The 25233-nt window shown below is 40.2% G+C and overlaps 1 protein-coding gene across 1 annotated transcript in view; it reads right to left on the reverse strand.

Annotated features, from left to right (window-relative positions):
* Positions 1-5110: 5110 nt before the first annotated feature.
* LOC128878826 (uncharacterized) overlaps positions 5111-25233 on the reverse strand; it is a 49767-nt gene continuing 29644 nt past the window's right edge. The window contains exons 4-5 of the mRNA XM_054127380.1: positions 24251-24871; positions 5111-14602 (exon numbers count right to left, since the gene is read on the reverse strand). Of these exons, the coding sequence (XP_053983355.1) occupies positions 13678-14602; positions 24251-24871 (1546 nt within the window). The 3' untranslated portion in view covers positions 5111-13677. The remainder of the gene's footprint in view (positions 14603-24250; positions 24872-25233) is intronic.

Here is a 25233-nt window from a genome sequence, read left to right on the forward strand (position 1 = left end):
ATTCTGGTTTCAAAATATTCCTTATTCCTTGGCGCATGCCACTGCAAAGCCCGATTTTGGAAAAAGTGTTTGTAAACAAATTTATTCTATAAGAAAAAAAACCATACTTTTATTATTTATAAAGTTTCAAGACCGAAATTGCAAAATCTGGCGTTGGAGTGGCATGCGGAGTGATGTAAATAATATTTTAGAAAAAGAATCGTGAGAAAATATTGCGTCTTTGCATCAAAAAATTTGATGAGCTTCGTTGCTGTGAAATCTTAATGATTTGTATGGCAATATGGCTGCCTCGCTATCGCGCTTTCCGTTGTGGCGCTGTCGTCGTCTGTTCTGTTGCTACTATATCGTCAGTCTACAAACGGTTTTCCACGTGGTTTAAACCAGGCATGACCAACTGTTTTTGCTCCCGGGCCGAATTGGAAAAAAAAATATTTTCACTGGCCGGATGAAATATTAAAATTGAAAAATGTGAAGCAAAACACTTATTTCTTTATGTAAAGAAAATATTATTATGAAATTTGTTTATGAATAATTGTTAGTTAAGCCATTCATTTATTTCTAATCGAAATGAATTAAATACATTTAATTATTCGCGTAATGTAAATTCTACATATCACGCTGTTACACAGCAGAAAAATCTTAAATTAATCGATATTATATCGTGTTTGGTACCATTTTCATCAGTATAACATCAGGAATTCAGTAGTCCAATTTGTTTCTTTAACTTTTATGAAACACAACAAAAAGTGATCATATCATGACAAACATTTCACACTTTAATGCTCGGACCCTTTGAGGTCCGTCGTGGGTTAAAGTCGGCACATTATGCGCTTTGGATGGTTCAACCCTTGGTTTATGACTTTCAGTAATCACCCGATTTCACTTCATATGCATCGTATTATTACGGGAGTAACGCCGATGGATTCCTTACGTTTTCCTGATGAAAACGCTACTGAACACTACGTAAATTGGACTATTTTTAACGAAGATAGGCAAAAAGCGTGGAAATAATTTTTTCCGTATAATTTCCTTCTAAATAATCCGAATTGTATCGTGTCTCGTACCGTTTTCATCGGGAGAACATAAGGAATCGATTGGTAATACAACCGTTAAGATCCGATAAGAAATACGGAAAATATGGTCGGCCTTCTTTGGGTCTAGTTTGCTACGTCCTTTTTATGATACCATTGTTGTCCGGCGGCGAACTAACATGTGTACTCGGAAAAGCTTGAAACCATTTAAGTTTCTATCAAGCTATTTGGTTTTATTCAAGTACTCGACTCGGCTCGGAAATCGAGTCCCGGTTTGACTCGGCTTGAAAGCCGCTTGAATATTCGGTCTTCCCGGCAGCTCTAGTCCAGGTATTGTCACTGAATTCTTAACATCGGACAAGCGACAAGCGTCCACGAACAAACCCCCGTACTCTCCCTTCTCCGGGCAGGCGTCTAACTATGAGACTCTTATATATTATTAATTTTAAGTGTAATGATTGTTAAATATATTATTATAATTTTAAATTTAAATTTATATGAAAATACTTATGTTTTATTAATAGTTTTATCGATCATTTTTGTATCTTTAGATTGAATAAACTTTTGTTTTTATTATAGAGTAAGATTAATTTTAACATTTATAATTATTGTTTATTGAGGATTAGAAATTATACGATTGATATCGAGATATTATTTTATATTTTACACATTATTTTTTTCTTTACCTTTAGTAATATTTATTTTTTATATTAGAAATAAGGTTAAATAATGATAATTTAAATATAAATAAATTTACATTTATTTATATAATATATTAACAACAGATTAATAATTGCAATTATAAAAGTGACTTTATTAACATTAATAGGATGCCTTCTAATGGTATGGTTTATTCTACTATTCAATTCTAGATCGCTTTTCGTTGAGTGCCGAATAGCGTGGTTCTCGTTCATTCGTCTCTTGTTTATAAGACTGGCGCCGTATCGCTCAGCCTTTTCGGTAGCGTGGCCGACCTCCGAGTTCCTTATATGTATAGGATCCGCGGCTTCTTTGATCGAACTTTTGTTACAAATATTATCTTTTTTTTATTAAAATTCCTATATATTTATTTCATGATTGGTTATTGAAAGCTCATGTTGAAGTTCCAGTTTTCGGCCGATAATTTTAGCTGTAATTTGTAGTTTATAACGCTGCTTCTGTGACATCTCCAACACTTATACGATTGACACTCGTCGATCGAAATTTAGATATTTTAAAAAATTTATTTGTCGGAAATGAAAGAGAGTCGCTCCTTACCGACCTACGGCAATACCGTAGTAGTGAGAATGCCTGCGTGCGTGCGTGCATGCGTGCGTGCGTGCGTGCGTGCGTGCGTGCGTGCGTTCGTGAGAGAGAGAGAGAGAGAGAGAGAGAGAGAGAGAGAGAGAGAGAGAGATCTTTTAGCAATTCCCCATATCCTAAAATAATTGTAATGTAAAAATCAAATGCAAGTATAACATTTTTATAAATATATTGCTTCTTTTTCATTATTAAATGTATATTTATAGGTGTAATATAGAATTAGGCAATTGTAATCAATCAAGTTAGTTTACACGTACATAATGTTTTTTATCAATTTCTATATACACACACCTACTTAAAAGAAAAATGTATGACCGCGGGTATTTTTTAAACTTACTACGATACTGAACCACGATGAAAAGCGTCTTAGACTATTAGCGCAACGGCCGCAGCAGGGACGACAGCAGCGCTGCAGTGGACAGCGCGATAGCGAGACAGCCATATTGCCATACAAATCATCAAGATTTCACAGCAACGAAGCTCATCAAGTTTTTTGAAGCGAAGAAGCAATACTTTCTCATGATTCTTTTTCTTAAATATATTCTTTACATCACTCCGCATGCCACTCTAACGTCCGATTTTGCAATTTCACCTTTAAAATATGATAAAAATATGTTTTTAAGGAATACATTTTTTTTTTGCCAATTTTCGAAACAAACTCTTGATAGGTCGATAGATTTACTTCCTCTGTTTACGAAATGCGTAATCATTATGTGTTTGTTTTCATTATTGTGCATAAAAAACGCGAAAAACTGTTTCGTAGTTCATCTGTTCTCCGTTGCTCTTCGTTGGTGGCGCTAGTTTAGCTCCTGCGCAGCCTTAAGTTATGTATAAAATGCTTCGAATCGGACGCCGCGATGAACAGGAATGTTTGGAATTTACTAAAAAAACTTATTTGTTGGCCATGACCGACGCTTAAATTTCGAACAAAGGATAACTCGAAAATTACGCTAAAATAATATGAAATACGCGAAATAATTTAGATACGTATGTCTTAGGAAACAACGCTGAAATTTACAAAAAACACGACAAGACGCACAACTACACTCGGCAATGTCGCACAACAAAAGAATGAAAACTCTAGCAAAGACGCGTCCCAAAACTTATGGTCTTATTCCCGTGTATAACGGTATAAGCAGGTATAACGATAGAAGCACAGAAAATATAATACATATGTTTGCACTACACGCTCTAAACGATTCCTTAAAAGTTCGGCTCTGGGATACTAGAGGCGCTATAAATCGTATCGCATACCTTCCACTCTATCTAATACTCTTTGATTTGAAGCTGAGCGCGCAGTGCTGTAGCTATAGGAAACAATGTATGATCTCATAATCCATTTTTTTCTTTTTTTTTTGTGGAGAAATGCGTTACGCATACCTCGGTTTCCCGGGGGGGGGGGGGGGCCGAGGTTATGCGGGACTACCATTCCCGTTCCCGATGGCTACCCGCTAAAACCCCACACCCGCCTAAGCGTGGGAAGTGCCTGATTCACGCGAATACTCAACAGGACACTTCCCAGCATGATCCCATAGTCCATAGCAACGATTGGCGCCAAAACCAGGAGAACGGTTTTTTTAGTTATAAGAAATATGTTTTGTCTGTAAAATGATTTCGACCCCTATCCCTATGTTACAACTTATCCACACGATTAACATTATTGAATTTATGAACGTACACATAATTATACATAATATATTAAAATTCTAAATAAATAAACCTACATATACAGGGTGTTCCAAAAATGTTGTAACACCTTGAAAGGGGTGGTTCAGGAGGTGATTTCAAACAACTTTTTCCTTAGCGAAAATGTTGTCCGAGGTTTCGTTAAGAAGATATTAAGCGAAAACCCCGACCAATCAGAGCGCGAGTATGCCGGTTGAGCGTAAGCTACGCACTAGGCGGCCGCACTCATGCGCTACCGCAGCCGCTCCAACGGTATACGCGCGCTCTGATTGGTCGGGGTTTTCGCTTAATATCTTCTTAACGAAACCTCGGACAACATTTTCGCTAAGGAAAAAGTTGTTTGAAATCACCTCCCAAACCATCTCTTTCACGGACCTCCAGCATTTTTGAAACAACCTGTATATATGATGTTTCGTTTAAATGATAAATTATTTAAATAATATATAATCAATATTATTATTTGAATCAGTATTAGTTTTTTGATTAAATTGTTATCTATTTATTGTTTATATTATAATAAAATGAATAATTATTTTATTTTAATGCAATATGTATAATTATTTGATTATAACAATTGTCTCATTTGTTAACAATGTTTTTTAATTTTAATACATTATTAATTAATTAATAAGGATTATATTTTAATATTTATAAAATAACATATTTATTTTGAATGTTTTTGGTAGTTTTCCTAATCCTAGCAACAAATGTTAGTATTCTTTGATTTTATTTTCTTGTAAGCGCCTTTCTTAAAAACGGTTTTGTCTAGCTAGGACTGTTGAACATCGCGAACACTACGGAATTGTGTTTTAAAAAGTGTCCGAATATTAATGCGAGTCACTATATAAGCCTAAAGTATGAATCGGGTTAGCAAAGGCGTTTATGGGTAAGTGAGAAAGCAGGTTGCGTCGTTGTAGTTTGAAAATCGTGAGTTCAAATCCCGCCGGAGGTAAATTAAAAATGTGGAAGATTTGTTCGTCGTTTTCATGGAATCCAGTTACAAGAAATAAATACAGTTAACTAAAGTCTACCAACAAATAAAAGAAAATATATAAAATTTAAATTTAATTTTTTTTTAAATCTCAATTTTGAAAATTTATTCAACATTGTCCAAATATTCAATACACACATCTTCTAAACATAAATTTCATTTTAACGTTCATTTCGATCGTTCGGAAAATGTTTTGGGAATGTCCACACTGAACGTCTCAGGGACGTACAGAGAACGTTCCAGGGACGTTCACAGGACGTTCAGGGGACGTTTGGACGTTATCTGGACTTCCATAGGACGTCTCGAACGTCCAGTACCGGACGTATTATGGACGTACGTAAGACGTCCCTGTGCTATCTGGGATGTTTGACCGCCCGCCCACGCTTCCAGCCCCGGGAGCGCCTTCTGGCTGCAGCGCTATGGGCTTTGTCATCTAGTAAGGTGTGTTTCTAGATACAAATTTTCACTGCACCTTATCATTCGTGATTTTCGTAGCCAGCTCTCCGTCTAAAGAGAAACAAAACGCGATAACAGCGTCCTACACAGAAACCTACAAGCCGCGAATTGCAAATTGTAACAGTGTCATACCAATTGATTCTTAGCCCTAAAGAAAACACATTTTCAAACTCTTTTTACGAAAAATGGTTTATTTCTTATATGTACATGTCATCGAACCTTAGCTAGTTTCGAAAACGATCGTTGCTAGATAATCGCGCGCCGCGCGAAACTATTCAAATCTTCTCGATATTATTCATTTAGTCGTAGCGTGCCTCGATTCTAAAGTAAACGGCGCTTAAAGACGTAGTAAAATATACGCACGCGTGTTTATGTGTATCTGTATATACATACATATACAAGGTGAACCGGGTAAATGGGATTATTCAATTGTCTGTCGTACTTATGTACGTATAGGAAACTGTTGAAAGCAGGATAAGCCATTCAAAGGGTAAATAAATAAATTAATAGTAAATAAATTCTTTTCGTGTTATATTGTGGAAGATTTCAAGGTCATCAAAATTTCTTTATTGAGATGAAAGTATTTTCGTTTACGCAGTGACGTAACTACAAAAGAAAACAAATCGAGTGGGGTAATGACTTGTTACACCTTGAATATTTTCGTTATTTATAGTATTATGAAAAAATCTGTCAGGGTAAACTTGCATTGTTTTGAAGGGCACTTATAATGGTGAAACATAATTTCTTCTAATATCATTATTTTGTGAAATTCCAAGGTCATCGATGTTTTTTTTTTAAATATAAAACCATATTTCTTTAATCTTTATGCAACAGCCGCCGTTGAAGCAGTTTCAGAATGGTATAATACAAAGTCATTCAAAGTCACCGAAGACTGTACCCTTTTTTTGAAAAAATATCCACAAAAAATTGCTCGCCTTTAAACGTATTTTTATCATGTTTCAAATCGAAATTGAAAAATCGGGCCTTGTGCCCCATTGCGGAATTTTACAAGGAACAGTTTAATAAAAAATCAGACGAAACCTATCCTATACCATTTCACTTTCACTTATAATTTTTTTCTACTCCCTACCGTTTAGGAGGTACAGGTTCCAGTTGCGTGGAACACCCTGTATTGCTTCCTGAAAATATACTGTGAAATCAAACATTTTCATAACTTCATCAAAACATAAAACTCGATCAGAATCGTGCGGTGTTTTACAGATAGATTAGAAAAGGAATGCGTACTATAAAAACTGTTTACTGTGGACATAGCGTACCGTGTCATGAGTCCATAAATGAACAGAATAGTACTGATACATTATTATTCATATATCTAACTCCCTCTGGAAACGTAAATTTTCAGATTGAGCAGAATTTAATTACGATTACTTTTTACCTCCAAAACAATTGTATATGTTCTTAAAATGTGAACAAGTATGTGTACAGAACCCTTTATAAAAACTCCTCATGGATTAAAAAAAAATCCTTAAGCGTGCGCAGGAGCCAGAGTAGGAAACTCCGGGACAAGGACAGAGAGGGGGATACAACAATTGCAGGAGAGACGAGGACACGGCGATTAGGTTAGCATGATTTTTTTTCCAGGATATTGAAGAAAAGAAGCAATATTTTCTAATAATTCTGGTTTTAATATATTCGTTACACTTTGGCGGATGCGACACCAAGGCCTGATTTTCCAATTTCGGCCTTAAAACTTTATAACCAATAAAATGAAGATAGCAAACGTACTTTTATTGTTTATAAAGTTTTAAGGTCGAAATTGCAAAATCAGGCCTTGAAGTCGCATCCGTCAAAGTGTAACGAATATATTAAAAGCAGAATTATTAGAAAATATTGCTTCTTTGCTTCAATATCCTGGAAAAAAATCATGCTAGCCTAATCGCCCTGTCCTCGTCTCTCCTGCAATTGTTGTATCCCCCTCTCTGTCCTTGTCCCGGAGTTTCCTACTTTTTCGCAACTGTCGCTGAAGTCAATTCGGAGTTTGGCTCTGGCTCATGCGCCCCTTAAAAAGAACTAAAAATTTACGCTCTAGACAAGAATACCCCCCTAAACTGGATGCGCGAAGCTTCAACGCCAGAATTTTGTTGGAGGTGTCTGACGACTACCGATGTTATAGAGATAAGATGGTAATCGGTTGGAGAAATCGAACTGGATTTCTTCTGCGCGAATATCATCCTTCAGGCCGACATCGAAGATGGACAACCGCCTGCCGCGAGTACGACGTTGAAGAGTAGGATTTTGATGGTAGATAGTACGGCCTTCCATATGCGGACGCTGGCACCATCCAATTCGGGGGCGGAACGAAGCGGCATGTTGACAATGTTGGACGGCACAGATAGGCGAACTTTTATCTCGTGTCTCGATGATAAAAGGGGCGCAACCGGCTTCGACGTCTGGGTGATAAAAAGCTTAGGTTTGAAGATCACAAAAGAGGGCACATCAATAACGTTCAGGCCTGCACACGCAGCTGAGGCAGCAGTCAACTGTAGAGTTAAGGGGGTATCCTGAATTAGGAGGTCTAATAAAAGCGGTTTTTCGTCAATTTTTTTAGGATGGAAAAAAATAATTAATTTTATCAAACTTTTTATTCTATTTTCATATATATTTGAGTAGCTGTACAAATTTTTTCAACAAGTTATATTCAAATTGAGTCGACTGTGACACACATTTGTAGAGCACCTCACAATTAAAACCGTCGTAATTTTCTTTCATAATTTTGGTTTGACACAAAGACAACAAAACAAATTTTCATTTTCATACATTTTTTTTCTATGTGAACTAAGAAAAACCTGCAAAAATGGCGAAATGTGAAATTACTGCAAGTTTGAAAAAAAGAACGAGTTCTTTGGGTGAAAAAAATCACTTTAACTTGATAAAGAAAGTTGTTTAAAATTTTTTTGTATGAATTTTCTTAGTTCACATAGAAGAAAAATGTATGAAAATGAAAATTTCTATTGGTTTTTTTGTGTCAGACAAAAATTGCGACCTGCATCTTTCCCGCCGATAGGAGGTTTTAATTGTGAGCTGCTCTACAAATGTGGGTCGCAGTCGAGTCAATTTGAATATTTCTTGTTGATAAAATTTGTACAGACTACTCAAATATGTATGAAAATAGGGTAAAAAGTTTGATAGAATGAATTATTTTTTTCCATCCTAAAAAAATTGACGAAAAACCGGTTTTTTTAGACCTCCTAATTCAGGATACCCTCTTAAGCGTTTGCCGACCAAACACTTCCTTATAATTTACGCTCTCACAGTGAGTAACAGAGGTTAAGAGACTTTGAATAACCTAGTGCTATACTATTCTGAAATCGTCTTGAGTTTGACTATTATACAATAACGTAAAAAATGCAGCGTTCCATGTTAAAAGCATTGATGACATTGACATCTCATGAAAAAAGACTCCGAAAATAATTATTCTTGTTCTTTTGTTTCATTATAAGTGCCCTTTAAAACAATGGAACTTCGCCGTGACAAATTTTTTCAGACTTTTTCATATGATGTTGACCTTCTATCATGATTATATAAGAGAAGCGGAACTGTACAAAACCTACATTTTTCGATGTAAATACTTATCTATTTTATTGTAAAAGTATCTTAAATTGGCATCTTAAAGGAATCGATGTTGGAACCTTACAAAACGTAACTTTCCGGGGAATTTTTCTTTTGTCGTTTCGTTGGTTTTTGTATACAGATTTTTGTATCCACTTATAAGTATTGGAGATATTTAGATGATCACGTTTACGTAGTCCACCCTGTATATGCTTGTTGGGAGCACATACACATACACATACATATATACACATGGATATGTACTATTCGCGCGCGGTTCGATTCGATATGCTTCGCGATTTGTTTATGCAGCGTTTTTGTAAGTTGCCATCGATCACAGATATCTCGACTAGGGGATTCCCGTCGACGATAAAGAACGTGAAATCGCTTGAAAAAAAAAATTCAGACGCAGAGATTTGCGATCTACGCAGATCGTATTTGGCACTATTAATAGGCGTTCGTGGATCCGAAAGGCCTTGGAAAAATTAAGTAAAAGTCAACTCTATTGTCTGTTCAAGGTCACGTCTCCGTTGGCAAAATGTATCTCAAAATGGCTACCACAACGTCTCAAGAATTAGTAAACTGTACCTCTATTAGTAGAGTTAAATCTATGTCTATAACATGTTTTTATTTATGCCACACTCGATCGATAACAATTTCTACGATCCCAATCGTGACAGTCACGAGATCAACTTTTCTTTGACACGCCATGGTAAATAGTTAATAACTGTACAAATGCAGAAGACTTTCAGAGGTGACTCTATACATCGGGATCGGCGAACATGCCTTTAAAAAACTTTGCGCAAAATCCATTAAAATTTACAGTCAAACTTCGCTTATTTCTAAATATATTACATTCTAAATTTAACAGTTCTTTACATAGATACAGTTTGTTTGCGATATGTGCTTCCTGTGAAGCTTTTTACCTTCCTTTCGAGTAGAATATTTAGAAATTGAAAGAAAATTGACTTTGTATTTTTAAATCATAATCAATTTTGTGGAAAATATTTTTTTAGACAAGTGTCCACCGATCTAAATGCGTAGCTTCATCTCTGAAAATTGTGACCGTTAACTTTTTTACACCTTTTACAATCGGAGGAGGCACGAAACGTGTCCCAACGTTACAGGAACGCCAACACGACAGTATAAGTACAACCAGTAGTGTCAGTCCGTGTCGGCACCTTTGATGTTGGTGTCCGAGGTCCGCCATGTTACATAAACTGAGAGAAAAAGAAAGGCAATTGCAAACGGTATGTATAAAACACTGAACATTAGTGCTAGAATTTAAAAAATATATATATATTGTAACGGCCGAGATTGTCGGCGGGGTTGTTTGTCGGTTCGCGGCAGGAATTGAGACGCCGAATCCGCGGGCAGAGCGCCTTGCTAGGCAGCGGTTAGAAAACGCGACGGTTCAGAGGTAGGCTCGCAAGGGTGGCTACTCCAGGTTTCACCGTGCAGAGTTTGGGTGGTCAGCGTTATCGGCTGTGCCACACTCGTGCATAGGCTCTTCCTACAGAGTTTCCCTTATCGGGCCGGAGGCTGCTGGTTTTGCCGAGTAGGGTAAAGAGTCAGTTTTGTCCTCTGTGCTCTTCGCCACTACTTGGTTCACTAGCCTTGGTTTGTCTTACTCTCAGACTGCCTTGACTGCAAAAACGTTGTCCTTTTTGTAGGCGAGCACGGACCATGGAGAGTACAAGTTTTATGGTTCCTCGGCGCTACCTGACAAGACACTTTGCACCGCGTCTAGCTCCGAGCGTACGTACGGGGTTTTCCCCCCCAGGGGTGACGTCGTTACGGGTTCCGTGCAAGGGCGACGCGTTACAATATATATATTTTATAAATTGTAAAAATATTAGGTCGTCCCATAAGTTCGTGCTGAAGACTGTGTCGAAATTTAATAAAAAACCACAGAAGTTTTCTAGTAACGGTATAATGACTATGTGAGAGAGGTAAGAAACTATTGTGAAATGAAACAGATTATCTTTTCTTGTGACACTTAAGAGTATGTTTCACATATTAATTTGAGAAATAGAAGTATAAATGGCACGAACTTTTAGGACGACCTAATGATATTCAGATTACTAAGTAACACAAATTCAAAGTTTAAAATATTACAAATTTATAAGTATAACATAAAAGTAATGCGAGTAATCATATGAAACTAAGTGAAAAATAAAAATAATAATTAGAAAAAAAATAAAACACGACACACCACACGTAAACACGCTGCCACAGTATGTTACTGTGACACTGAGCAATAAATTGAATCGACGCACAGTGGGATATTTAACCAATCTAGCTGGCCAAAAGTGCAGTTTTTGAAGTTTATAATACTTAAAAAGTAATGTCTTCTGGTAATGTCAAACAAATTTAGCGATCAAAAACCACCCATTTCGCAACTCTAACAACCGGGCTTTAAGAGCAAGTCACTCGTATCTGAATGTGTTTTTCACGTAAGCATCGTGCTTTCTTAAAATTGTATTTGCTGTATTTCAGAAGAGAACATTTTTGTTTGTGCGAATATTTGACCATAATGAATTATGGATTGTGTTAAAGGTGGTAGGTATCTATTAATTTAACCGTTTTATTTTTTATTTGTATCTTTTAATTTATATAAAAAAGGCTTTAAAAATAACCTTTTTACTCTTACTTTGATTTTAATTTTAAACAACAAAAAGGAGTTTAGTCTACTTCAGGGTTGGTCCCGGTAATTATTTTATCTCAGACATAAAACTTAGTGTTTATACTAACCTATTATGCAAAAAACAGCCGCGAAAAAGCGTGATTTTATTAAAAATTGGCTTAGTTATAAACTAGTGTAAAGTAACAGAAGGTAATGTGGGTATTTCACTAATCTAGTTGGCCAAACTAAGGAGTTTCCAGATTTGCATGAAATTTCGTATACAAGAGTTTTTGGAGTTGCTGATTACAAATTTGATATAAACAAGTTTCATGCTACAGTTTATTTAGTTTCCAATAAACTCTAATTCCTCAATAAAACTTGATAAACTTTTGCTTCTGTATCGTATCGAATTCATCATCAGACGATAATCTGCAGCTGTTGGATAAAAATGAAGTTTCGTCTGATGAGGACTGGTGACTCATTTACAGACATTAATATATATGTACATTTTTTAATTTTTTAATACCAAAATATATGTCTTTGTTTTTTATTAAATTTAATTTATATTGAGTTCTTGATTTTTTTAATATCAGATTTGTAATCTACGTCTCCAAAAACCCCTGTATACGAAATTTCATGCAAATCTACTAACTTCTCAGTATACAAGTCGGCCATATTAGATCCGCCATTTTGATTTTTTGTTCTTTTATATCAGATTCGTAATCTACGACTCCAAAAACCCTTGTATACGAAATTTCATATAAACCTGGGGACTCCTTTTCTTTTCGCCAGCTAGATTGGTGAAATATCCCATTGTGCGACGTGTGACGCTGCGCGTGGTGTCGGTTACTATTAGTACCATCTAGTGTACAATATACGAAACAGCGTCGTCGCCATGTTCTTGGTATGCACATTGCGGATGCTGCTTTTGCCAAGTGACGCTACTGGTTGTACTTATACTGTGCCAGCACTGTCGCGTCGGTTAGGAAATAGGCGACGCGTGGTGCGCAAGTTGAATGCGCGGGAGACTACTCACAGTAGCGTATAACAAAGACGCGGGCGGGTCGCAAGGAAGACTAGTTATTATAGGTCGCATCACGCAGTCCTTATAATAGAAGTTTTTGTTTTGGGCTACAGTTTTCTTTTAGTCGCCGGAACATAAGCAATCTTTGCTCGAAAAATCGTTATTTCATCTTCGAATGGCTGCAATTTGGTTAAAAATTAATTTTTCAGAAAAACGACTATGACAAGGATTTGTCCTTGATTTCCTTTGCACTTTACGCATTGCTTTTGTTTTTGATTTTAGTTGAATATATTGGAAAATCATCTGGTACTGTAAATCGGTACGTTAACCCCTTGACCTACACGCTATTTCCCGATTCCTCAGACCATACTAAACAAAAAGATAGGAAGTTCGAACGAAGCATCACGAGTCGGACACGTGCTTATTGTTTATGAATTAAATTTCTTACCACGAGTCTCACTCGTGGTTGTAGGCCAATGGGTTAATTATAAGATCGGTACATCGATGGTCATATTATAATCCTTTACAAACATTTCCTTATATAAACGAGGCATCCAATTACTTTTGAATGATGTGTGTACAAACGTTCTGAATTTTTCATAAGAGTTGGTCAAACTTTCGTAAGTTTAATCGCTTAGTCAAAACAAAATTATAAACAATGGCCTGTCACAGACTCTTTTAGGTGTAACAGGTCTTCCAGTGGTCGCGTGGACTACAGTTCGGTAGCGCTGCCTCACCAGAAAACACAAAATACTATAACGCATATATAGCGAACGAAGATTGTGGTCTATGCACCTTAACGCGTGAGAAGTGATCACGCGTCCAACGTAGAGTTAGCAAGCAATACACAGCACCAAGGCAAACTCAAAGCTCCAGACGCAGTCAGATTATCCCTCCACGACCGAACAGACAACACAATTGACTTTTACTCGAGGTACCCAAATAAAATAGATACTTCGTTAGCAGGCCATGAGTAGGCCGGACATCTGTCCTATCTGACGCAATGACAATATTGTTTCATTCCGTGGTCGAGGCACTTAGCCCCGGAGGCGTATGGGTTGATTCTGCTCACTTCGTGATCGGAGACCGTGTAAGTCTCGTTCTCGTGGTATCTAACCGTCACCTCGAACTTGGCGTCTCCAGGGGTGACTTGCAACATATAAAAGAACACTAAGTCCGTCGAATTAGCAAAGTCGATGGCACGGTCCACGTGAAGAATCTTCTTTAGGCGTAATTTAGAGCAGAGACGGTGGCCTTTCTTGTCCTTGTACCCGGTTAGATGGCTCTCCGTGTGCTCGAGGAAGGCTTTCGCGCCGTTCTCGACGATTGGATCGCGTGGATCCGCTGGTTTGAACGCAGTGCAGGCACACCAATGAGAAGAAATCCCAGCGTCCGAACACCCCCTCTGAAGAGGCACGGGCCTGGGTCCCAAGAGGCTATGGCAGTCCGGACACGCAGACGACGGATTTGCCTTGCCACCCGACAGACCCACCACGTCGCGTAGCGTCTCGTAAAGGTCAAATGGCGAGGTGAGTCGACGAGCATTGGCGCGTAACGACGCATATGCGTCGGGGCGCTCCAGGCGAAACCATTCCGGTAGCCAAATGTAAATGAACGGAAGCCTTTCCTCGTACCAACCTACGAGCGTGTTCCTGATCGGACCCCAACGCATTCCGTGGTCGCTGAGAAACACGACCATCGAGTCGTTCAGCACACCCTCGCGTTCCAGGTATTTCAGTTTGCTCAGCAGCCGGCTATCCATCGACGACAAACCGTTCGCATTTTCGTGACTGATGCTAGTTGTCCAGAACAGGCCAAAGTACGGTAGCCCCAGGAAGCTGCGGGCAAACTCCAACGCGTAGTCCAGGATTCTGTCGAAGCTGGTTTCGGGACCGGTGCAGTACTTGAGGCCGAATCTGAAAGAGGCGATAGTTGTACTCTTGAATTTAAATATGTATTAATAGTACGGGAGGTAGTGTGAAAGGAAATTAAGTGAAGGGAAAGGAGGTGAACTGGCAAGGAAATGTTGAGGAATATCCAGGGAGTTTATCCAAGGGTCGGTACCTAAGCCAATGGGCCTCACCCGACTCCACCCGAAGGTGATGGGTTTGTAGAACGACAAACGGCGCCTAATAACTGATTATTAGTACCAGTACCACTGGTAGGGGTTCTTACTCTAACGAACCCACACAAGGCCGACCAGGAAAGAAAATGGAAAGACAAGCCCTCTCCATTATTACACTTCATCGAAGCAAGTACTCGAAAACCTTGTCTAACTCCAGTCTCCAGCAGTTGTAAGGAGTTTTGTTCTAGGGTCCTCTTGTTCTGGGGAGGTCTAGCACCATCGACCACCCCAGAGGACGGACCCCCAGAATGGGAGGAGGAGAGGAGAGAATTCTGGGAAAGAAAGGAATGGAATATAGGGAAGGTGGATGAATGGATGGATGAAGGACGGTTGAGAGGGGAAGAGCTGGTGAGAAGGGAAAAAGAGGTACAGAGCGAAGAAAGGTGGAGGAACATAGTGGAGTCAAAGTACAATAAATGGTATAAAATGATAAAAGAAGAGGGGGTGCCAAGGTACTTAAGGAACAATTGGGAGGAAAGGAGGTGGCAGGATATAGGTTAGGGGGTAAAATGAAAGGGGGAAGGTATTGGGAAGAGGAGGATAGAAGGAGATGCAAGGTTTTGTCGAGGAAGAATAGAGTCGTGGGAGCATATATGGGAGGAATGTATGGACTGATGTTCCGGATAGAACTCGAGTGTTGGCAGAATTTAGGCTCCTTTGTAATCGTGTACTGTTAGGTCGTTAACCCTAGCAGCATTTATGGTTGGCCAACGGTTTCCAATAGTTGGGAATCAGTTGGCATATAGTTAGTGTTTTTGCCTACAAATGCTCAAATAAGGGCCTACCTACGTTAAAAGGATTATGACAATTTTCCTACAAATACTCAATGTTGGGCTAACAATTACTATAGTTGGTTAATTAACAAGAAACTTGTAACAATAATACTACTTTGGACCAACCAAAGCACGCCAACGCTTAAACGTTGCCCTTAGACGTTGTGGAAATCTTGTTACAAACCTGTTACGAACCTGTTGTTATATTCTAAAATGAGTTCTTTCTATTCTTATTTATGAATAATACTCACGGTTTTCTATCGTTGGGCCATAGTTGGCCCACTGAAGTTTTGTTATGTACAGTATATTGAACTTTATTAATTGATTATTCATTAAATTTGTCTACTTTAATTTCAGAAAGCAAAACTGAAAACAAATGAAAAGCTTTGTTGCCGCCACAACGACGGACGAGTCTCTCGACTCTTGTTTCTTTTAATTTTTAATCGATGTGATGCTAAGAGGGCACCGTTGTCACCAGACAACGTTGTTACGCATTGACATTTACAATAAAGCACAAATAATGATTGAAAATGACGTGCGTGAAGCCAGTCAAAACCAGCGAATTACGAATATACTTCGCAACGCGAGTGTTTTATTTTTCGAGTTAAAGGTGAAATGACTGTTATATGTATATTATGTGCAGAATCTGCACTGCAGATGCACGGCGTCTTGCAGTCCGTTTGATGATCCGTTCTAATATAAAGCAGGTAAGTGGTAATTTAATATGGAAAGTGAAAGATCCGTTCGTACAACAGTAATGCGTATTGTTTTATTGCGTTCTATTTAATATACATTTTTAGTTTATGTGAGTTTTTGTTCCTAACAACGACGGTTATGAAACAAAAACTGATCGGCGAAGGCAACGGTAGGAAGCGATGAGGCACTAATGCAGTTGAACGCGTGCATTTATCACAATTAGACGCGCTTCGTATATAATATTTTTTCTATTTTATTTTTACATAATGTACAAAGTAATTGAGTTTGAAGCAACTCAAGATGGTGACAATAGAAGTGTTGGGTGTTGTACGATCGGAGTGGCTTACGTCTTTAAAAAAGAATGCATGTGGCCTCCATATAAATTGATGGCAAAATTTAATAAAGCTTCACAAGGGGGGATAATGCCCGTTAATGAACGTTACACATCCAAAAGTTGAATAAAATACTAACATTACAAAATTTTAAATAAAATATTTTTCAAATATACAAATTGGTTTTTATTTTAATTTTATTATTCAATTAAGGTATAAATCTCATATGTAAAAGAAATAATCTCCAAAAAACATTCTGAAAGCTGTTTTATTGAAGTGTAGTAGAGCCAATTGTCTGCCTACTGTTGGTTTATTGTACCTAGTCAAGAGTTGGCCCTACGGAAAGAAATGTTCAGTTGGGCCTTTATATTGAAAGTAACGTGGGGCCTAGATTGGGTGTGATCGTTGGCTCAGTTGAAGAAAAGGGCGACAATCCTAACCGTTGGCCAGCCGATATCACGTCAATGGCTCATCAAAATGCCAACAATAATTGCTACTAGGGAATATTCTTCCTCGAGCGACGCGGAGAGCTGAACCGAGGGCCAACAATAGTTTATGACATGCTCGCGAAATATGTCGCTTTTGGTTTGTAGCTGATTGCCGTCAATATCAAGCCAGATGTGACCGTTTCGAGGTCTTTAGAATTCCGCATGGTTCCGAGGCTCGGCGGCCGACCATGCCATAAATTTGGAAAAACCCATGAGGGCGTTGGGCCTTCCGTGAGTCATCAGGCGACCACCTACCCCTAGTTTCGAGGTTGTGGGGAAGACACCGCGACGGGGGTGAGCGTAGGACGAAAGGCGCCCTGATTGGGCCTTGTTCCTAAGATCGGGGCCCAGTCAGCGCGCCCCTTGGGCGCCAAGGCGCGGCAACGAAGACGAGGAAGGGGCATTGTGAGGTATCGTCGGTCGTTACTTCGCCAAACGAATTCAATTCCGACCGGACAGTCGTCCCATAAGGTAATTCTCATCCGGATGAGAATCCTATGTTACGAGTCTTCGGACATTTTGATTTTCATCCTTCGATTATTAAAGTCTGGTTTCTTGGCGTGAAGCGAGTGTGTAAAGTTTCTTTCAACATCCCATTTTATCCTGAACAGACTGGGGTAGAGAAAAAGGGTGGCAGGAGGTTGTGATGGAGGTGCTAGGGGAAGAGGGGGAAGGGGAGGTGTGGATGAGAAGAGTGGAAGAGATGAGAGCCAGGACGAGCGGCGGAAACTGAGGTCAGGAATGAGAGTGTGTGTGGAGGAAATGGGTGAATGGAGTCTCTTTCTCTCTCAGGTGTGAGTGTGCGTGTAAGGAAAAATTAGATGTAAGTTATAGAAGTAAGATTTACTAGGATCAACAGAAACAAGCGGAAGAAAACAACCAATGGAAAACCGGAGAGAAAGAAAGAGTTACTAGACGGGCTAAAAACAGATTAAAGATATACAGGAGAATAGTAGTGGGACACGTGACTGCACCTCACCGTGTCCCGGAGCAAGGAATAAACAACAACCATCCTACATGGTTAAGGGCTCTACAGCTCCTGCAAACAGGATATGGTAGAGCCTAGGACGGGTGGTAACCGGGCCGTGAAAATCCTCCATCTTAAGAAAAGGAGCCGCGGAGCCATGCAAATGGTATATACCATTGGCTCCACGGAGGGACTGGGGACCCTCCTAACCGATGTGAATAACCTTCCGCAAGGAAAAGGGGAATTCAGAGAGATGAACCCAAGGGCGGGTGGTGACCGTGTCAAACAGATGGAATCAGCCGTGCCGTTCCGGGTTGTGAATCAGAAGAGGATAACAGAATAAAAAGAACGATACTAACAAAGTAGGCTCGCCAAAGTAGGAAGCTGCTGCGGAGAATATGGGCTGAAAAGGTCTAAGACTGGAATCCAATCGCAGAAATCACCCAACAAGGTGTAGCGGGGACTCCGTAGCAACTATCGGCCTTGGTAGGGATATCCGGGGTAGTAGAGTTTCCAAATACAGATAATCCGGAAATCCAAACCCCGACCATGGACGCCAGGCTATTGTCGGGAGGAGGAACCGAGAGTGATAGTCTTAACCGGGGGGGGGGGGGGGGGGGGGGACCCCGTCCCCCCGTCGCGCTAGAGAGAAAAGAGGGAGGGGGTAGAGGGGCCGGGGGGGGGAGTGATAGGGTATAAAATCAGGGAAGGAGGGTGGGGGGTGGCAGACAACAGAGGGTACCAAATCCAACCCGTGTTACAGAACACGCAGGCTGAGCCCGGTTACTGCCTAACGGACCAGGAATAGATTGACAGGGGGTGTATAGAATTCACTGGAGGGCGATGGTCTCCTGCGAAGAGGTTATCTCGCAGGAGGCCGCAGGGCGGGATCAAGAGTTGACCGATTCCGTTCGAAGGAACCGGGGGCGGCGGCGACCTAGTAGAGGTCGCGCGGTCTGGCCTCCGGACTAATTATGGCAACTGGCGGCGGGGACGGTTGAAGACAACCTCCGCCGTCAGCTGATCACCGAGGATGAATAGTGACGGGAGGGGGGGGGACGGCAAGCTAAATGCCGATCCCCCTGGCGGTCGCGATACCCAGAGCGGGGACCCTGGGCATGCTAGAAATGCGGCCGCCGAGATGTAGTGGTGCGGGGCGCGGCCTCCCTGCACCGCAGATTGGGAGGTGGTAAGGGAGGATAGAATCTTCCCCCCTCGAGGCGCGGCCGGCCATAAGCTACCACATGGCCGGCCTAAGCGAGGGGGAGCCGCGGCAGCGTTCTGTAAGAGACCACGCGGCTCCTTCTGAATCGCCAGTGTTGGTAGAGTATCCGGAAGTCGCCGTGGAGGTTTTAGTGGGTATAACCCCACACTACCTTCCACCCGATCCCCCGGGCGGGTGGCAGGTGTCTGTTATCAGATTTCCTCCACGTAATAAAAAAAAAAGGGGGGGGGGGTGTATAGGATTCACAACTTTGATGGCACGGTGTAGAGGAGAAGAATAATGCAGGCTGGTACCTCAGATCCTGAGGGATGTGGATCGCCCGACGACACACCAGGCTTCGGCACCTCCCGAAATATAGGTAGAATGGCCCCGCCCAATGATGGACCGCCCCCGCGAGTAGCTCGAACCACTAATGCGGGCCCGAGCTCTAAAAAGTGTGGCAAGAGCGAGAAACGAGGTAGAAAGCATCAACTGGGTTATCAGCCACCTCCGACAAGCCACGGAGCAAATTTTGTGAACTCGGAGTGACCGGGACAAGATCTAAGCGCCATGGAGCCCTATAGTGACGCGGGTGTGGCACCGGCACGCTCCCCCCCTCCCAGTACTCAAATGCAAACTAGATTCAAACTATAAAAGTAAGGCCTAGTTCACGGTGTAAGAAAGATAGGTGGACCGACTACGCTACCCCCACTACAAAATTGCTGTGATCTTAAGGGGGTAGACACGACACGTGACCTCTCCGATTCGGCAGGTCGGTATTACAGCAGCTACTCTCTGCATAGAAATGGTATTACCATTAGATATGCGGCAGCGGAGGAAAACTAGATGAAGCTGCTTGTTATTGCCATACAGTATAGTTTCTTCTCAACAACATATACTGTATACTTCTTCCTTGAGGGATTCTGAATGCTCAGCGTAGTAAGAGTAGTAGTATTCTGTTCCGCGCTGCGTATTACGTTTGTGTAGTGCGGTCACACTTCGCTATCGCACGTGCATATGCGAATACGAGCTAGGGTGAGGGACCCTCGGCGCCGCCGCGGCGCCCCGTAGAGTTGCTCCGCGCTATCGAGAATTTGGAAAACATTAACAATTTTTTACGCGACAACGATTCGTCTCCGGCATGTGACTCCTTTGAAGCTTTTTACCTACTCCTCGAGTAGAATTTTTTAAAATTAAAAAAAACTTTGACCTTCAATTTCGAGGTCATAATGGATTTTGCGGACGGTTTTTTTTTGCAAATGTCCACCGATCCAGATGTGTACAATAACTCCTGAAAGTGGTGATCAATAATTTTTATACATTCTGCACACCCTGATTTCATTTGTAAAAATAAAGAAGTCTAATACAAATTACTTTTTCAGTTGATACTAATTGAATATAAAAACCGATACCTATATATCCTGAAAAATCCATTATTAATGTTTCCTATTTCCCATAAATATTTTAACAGAAACGTTTAAAAAATATTCGGATAATGTGAAATTTATGTTTAGAAGATGCGTATTGAATATTCGGGCAATGTTGAGTACATCTTGAAAATTAAGAGATTTAAAAAAAAATTAAATCTGTAACGTTGATGTAGTTTTTAACGTATTCGTTTATTTTAAACAAACTATGATTACACTTTTTTCGTTAATACTAGGGTCGCGGTTGTTCGCGGTACAGGCGAGGATTACGCACGTTTAGGATTCCACGCGGCCCGTAGGAAATTCAATTTTGCCCGATGCTGATGGAGAGGCGGTAAGAGGGGTTTTTGGTAGGAATCTCGTAGAGGTGTCGTCGGGGACGTCTTCCTCTAACGAGTCGGGAAACACTTGGCCGGTACCGGTCACCTTGCGGATCTCGGTTTCCTCAAGCTTGGGCGTTGGGGTGGTTTTTGGAAACTACGCAAGTCGTGGAGTGCCGAACACCTTATTCGTCGTCTGCTCGTGACTTTGAAGCCTGACTCCTTTTCTCTCTCTTTGCCTTTCCTGGAAACGGTAGGCTGCTTTCTAGGGAAAGCACGGATCATGGGGAGATTCCTTTTTATGGGTTTTCCCCTCCGCGCGGTACCTAGCCGGACGCTCGGTACTGCGTCGCGTACAGGGTTTTTTCCCCAGGAGCGTCGTTGTCGCGGGTTCCTAAACGGGGCGCCACGTTACAATGATTTGTTCTTATTATTACACGTTACAAATCAAATTTTATATTGTGTCTCATTTATTCATAGATTTTACTTTTATTACTTTATTTCTTGTGATTGGATTCCATTAAAACAAGTTATTTTAATTTTTTTTACGTCGGTGGGAATTTGAATATGAGATGAATATGTATTTTATATTCGAGAAAAAATATATTGTTGCGAATATTAAATAAATATGTATTTTACATTTGGGAAAAAATATTCCATTCTAAATATTGAATAGATATTCATTTTATACTTAAAAAAAAAGGATTTTTTTCTAAATCTAGAATAAACATGATATGTATATTTAAATATTAAAATGAGATTCAATCTCTTTTATTGGATGAATCTGTATTCAATATTTTGTGCTACTAGGGTATGTGAACCTGATACCCAACTGCTAAAAAATTAACTTTTTTTTTACGGAAAATGATAGTGTTTCGTTTCGATTTTAGTATTAGGTTGTTACAATTTTTTTTCATTTATCGATTGATGAAACTACAAATGAGACATCGCCTAGTATCCCCCGAATTATTTAATCAAATTTTGTTCATATGTAAAAAAGGGAATTTAGAACAATCTCTGCAAGCGAGAAGGCGCGACTCTCTTTCGTTTTCGAGAAATAAATTTCTAAAAATAGCTAAATTTCGATTGACGAGTGTCAACCGTATAAGAGTCGGAGGTATCATAGAAGCAGCGTGGCACAGTCGATAGAGTACCATTTTGCGAAGATAATCTTTTGCGTCGGAAGCAGTTCGATTCCGGTAGGAGTCACTTATTTTTTTTTTTTTTTACTTTTTCTTCCGTTCGTACCATGTTTTGTTATGGAAACTACATTTTTATATATTAAGATTATTTTTATACAATATTGTGCAATTTTTATGTTTTTTATCGCGTTGAAAAAGAAGTCAGAAAAAAGAAAGAAAGAAAAGGAAAACAAAAGAAAGAAGAAAGAAGTTGTGCAATGTTTGTTTAATATAATTAAATTATTATTTACAAACTATAATGACATAAGCTTTTATAAAAGCTTGCAGAAACTTCTTTCACATCCTAACCTCTTTTTCAAAGCGACAGAAAACATAAAAATTGCACAATATTGTATAAAAATAATCTTAATATATAAAAAGGTAGTTTCCATAACAAAACATGATACAAACGGAAGAAAAAGTAAAAAAAAATAAGTGACTCCTACCGGGATCGAACCGCTTCCAGCGCAAAGCTAGAGTTTCGAGGCGACGACGATAGTAGAAAGAAACAATTTGATGAAGAAGGAAGAGGGACTGAGAGTCCACGTTGACAAATGTAAGGATACGGGATGCTAAGCGCGATTTCGACTTCAGTGAAATGGCAACAGTGTAGAGAGACGCTGTTGTGAGAACGGCAACATTGCAATTGTATCGAATTCACGTTAGCAGTCGTCCTCAGTAAGCGCCATCTCCTATCGATTGTCTGAACTAAATTTGTGACGTAATGCTCTGCATTATCGTCAAAATGGCGGAACTCGTCTTTGGGAATGTTTTCACGATTTTTCGCTTTTTGTTCTTATATTAGCATATTTTGGGTTGAATGAGGGCTCATTCGAAAGATGAAGGTCCAACAAAGGGTGCTTTGGTCATCATTTGAGTCACGAAGTCCATTTAGTAACCTAAAAATACTTCCATTCTACGGATGTGTTTTGCTCGACTTTTGTTCAACTTTGGACGCTCATATTATTAAATATCAACACACTATCGTTCAATCATGACCAGAGCACCCTTCGTTGGACCTTCGTCTTTCGAATGAGCCCTCATTCAGCCCAAAATATGCTAATATAAGGACGAAAAGCGAAAAATCGCGAACCCCTTTTTAGGCCCATTTTTGCCGGTAATGTTACCTCGCTGCATTACCCGTGTCTATCCCCTTAAAGAAAAAGTTTCTTGTCCCTCCTGCAGAGGGTATTAGCGTAACATGTGAACAATATCACGTTTACTTCCTTATGTTTCTTTTACACCGTGCCATAACCACGTTGCGTGACCTGTGTGTGTTCTGGTGGCTCCCCTTGGCGGAGTTCTGTTGAATTAGCTACCGCGCCAAAATTCGATATTGTACAGCGGTGTAACTGAAGCAATGCACAAGATTGTTGTTCAGTAAAAGCATTGCTGATGTGTAAAACACTCGCTTTTTAAATAAACGTTATAATAAATAACGAATCACAAAATTTGGTATTTGGCACGTGGTTATGGCACGATCACGGTGCCATAACTTTCTTACGGCGTGCACACGGTGTAAAAGAAACATAAAGAAGTAAACGTGATATTGTTCACACATTATACTAATACCCTCTGCAGGAGGGACAAGTAACTTTTTCTTTAAGATCACAGGAGTAGGGATAGAGTCGGTCCACCTATCTTTCTTACACCGTGACCTAGTTCGATAAGTAATGATAAAAGGAAATGAAATGTAAGCGGAGCGGAGGTCCGCATGTACTCCGCAAAGAGGATAAAATATAACTAACTAACTAATACGGGAGGTAGTGACACTTTTTTTTTACATCATTAGTACAAAGCTGATTATTTTTGTATTTTATTGTTTGTCTTGGCCCTGTGCCGTCCCGTATTTTTCTTTCCATCTTTCAATAGTATATACTTACTAGGTCTTCCCTTTTTAGGGAAAAGTCAACAATTTCGGTATTAACCAAAACTGAAGAATTCTTCTTCGAACAAGTGCATTGGTTAGTGTAGTGGCTTTCACTTGCAAACTTTGCACGCGTGTAGAATATTGAATATTAAGTAATAACGGACACTATATGTTTTCGTACCTCTTCTTCACCTTGAGCAGCTTCTCGCAGGCTAGTATGTACGGCCGCAGGTAGTAGTCAGTTGGCGGATCCATGAAACCGACTTTGAGATAGTTGAAGGTGCTCAGAGTGGTCTCGTCCTCGCCATAGGCCGTGACGTATCCGGCGTTGCGAAAGTTATGCCAAAGAAAGGGGCACTGGTCAAGTTTGTAGGGAACGGTTGGCTTGCATATCGTGTAGGCCTCGGTTTGATTTTGACCGGTCAGTATCGCCATCAGATTCGGGAAGGTATTGTCCGCCATTTTGTTGTATCCGTCCAAGCGAACCCAGCCAGTCTCGCGCAGATATCTGTCGGCAGATGGCGCGCTACGCAGAAAATTCAGTCGACTGACACTGTCGATACCGAGCAAGAGAACGCTGAGCTTGCGCGAAAGTTGGATGGGCAGCGCTGGTTGGCTATCGTTGCGACGCCAGCGTTCGCGGACCTTGTCGGTACTTAGGACCGGGTGAACGTTCTTGTAGATGGGTTTCCCGCTGGCGGAAGACGCTTGGTTCTTCGCTTTAGAGTTGCAAGTGACCAACGCTGCTTCAATGTTACCGGGAACGATCGTCTGACCGTCAAATTTTTGGCATTCCTTCACCCTGCAACAAAAATGCAACTAATTCGATGGTGTTAAGAGTGCGCAGGAGCCAGAGCCAAACTTCGAGTTGACTTCAGCGACAGTTGCGGAAAAAGTAGGAAACTCCGGGACAAGGACAGAGAGGACGATACAACAATTGCAGGAGAGACGAAGACAGGGCGATTAGGCTAGCACATTGAGCTCTATCCTAACTGGAGTGTGAACTGTGAGAGAGAAGCCGGTCCTAGAGAGATGCAAGATGAGTGGTTCCGGTGGTACTATCCTATAGCAAATTTATGTGTGGAGGGAGAACAGACTCCTCTTTGTTTGAACTTCGCGGCACTCTAGGAATTATTTACAGATTAATTATGTACAGATTTGAAC

The sequence above is a fragment of the Hylaeus volcanicus genome, chromosome 6, assembly GCF_026283585.1.
Source record: "Hylaeus volcanicus isolate JK05 chromosome 6, UHH_iyHylVolc1.0_haploid, whole genome shotgun sequence".
In the NCBI taxonomy this organism is placed as follows: Eukaryota; Metazoa; Arthropoda; class Insecta; order Hymenoptera; family Colletidae; genus Hylaeus; species Hylaeus volcanicus.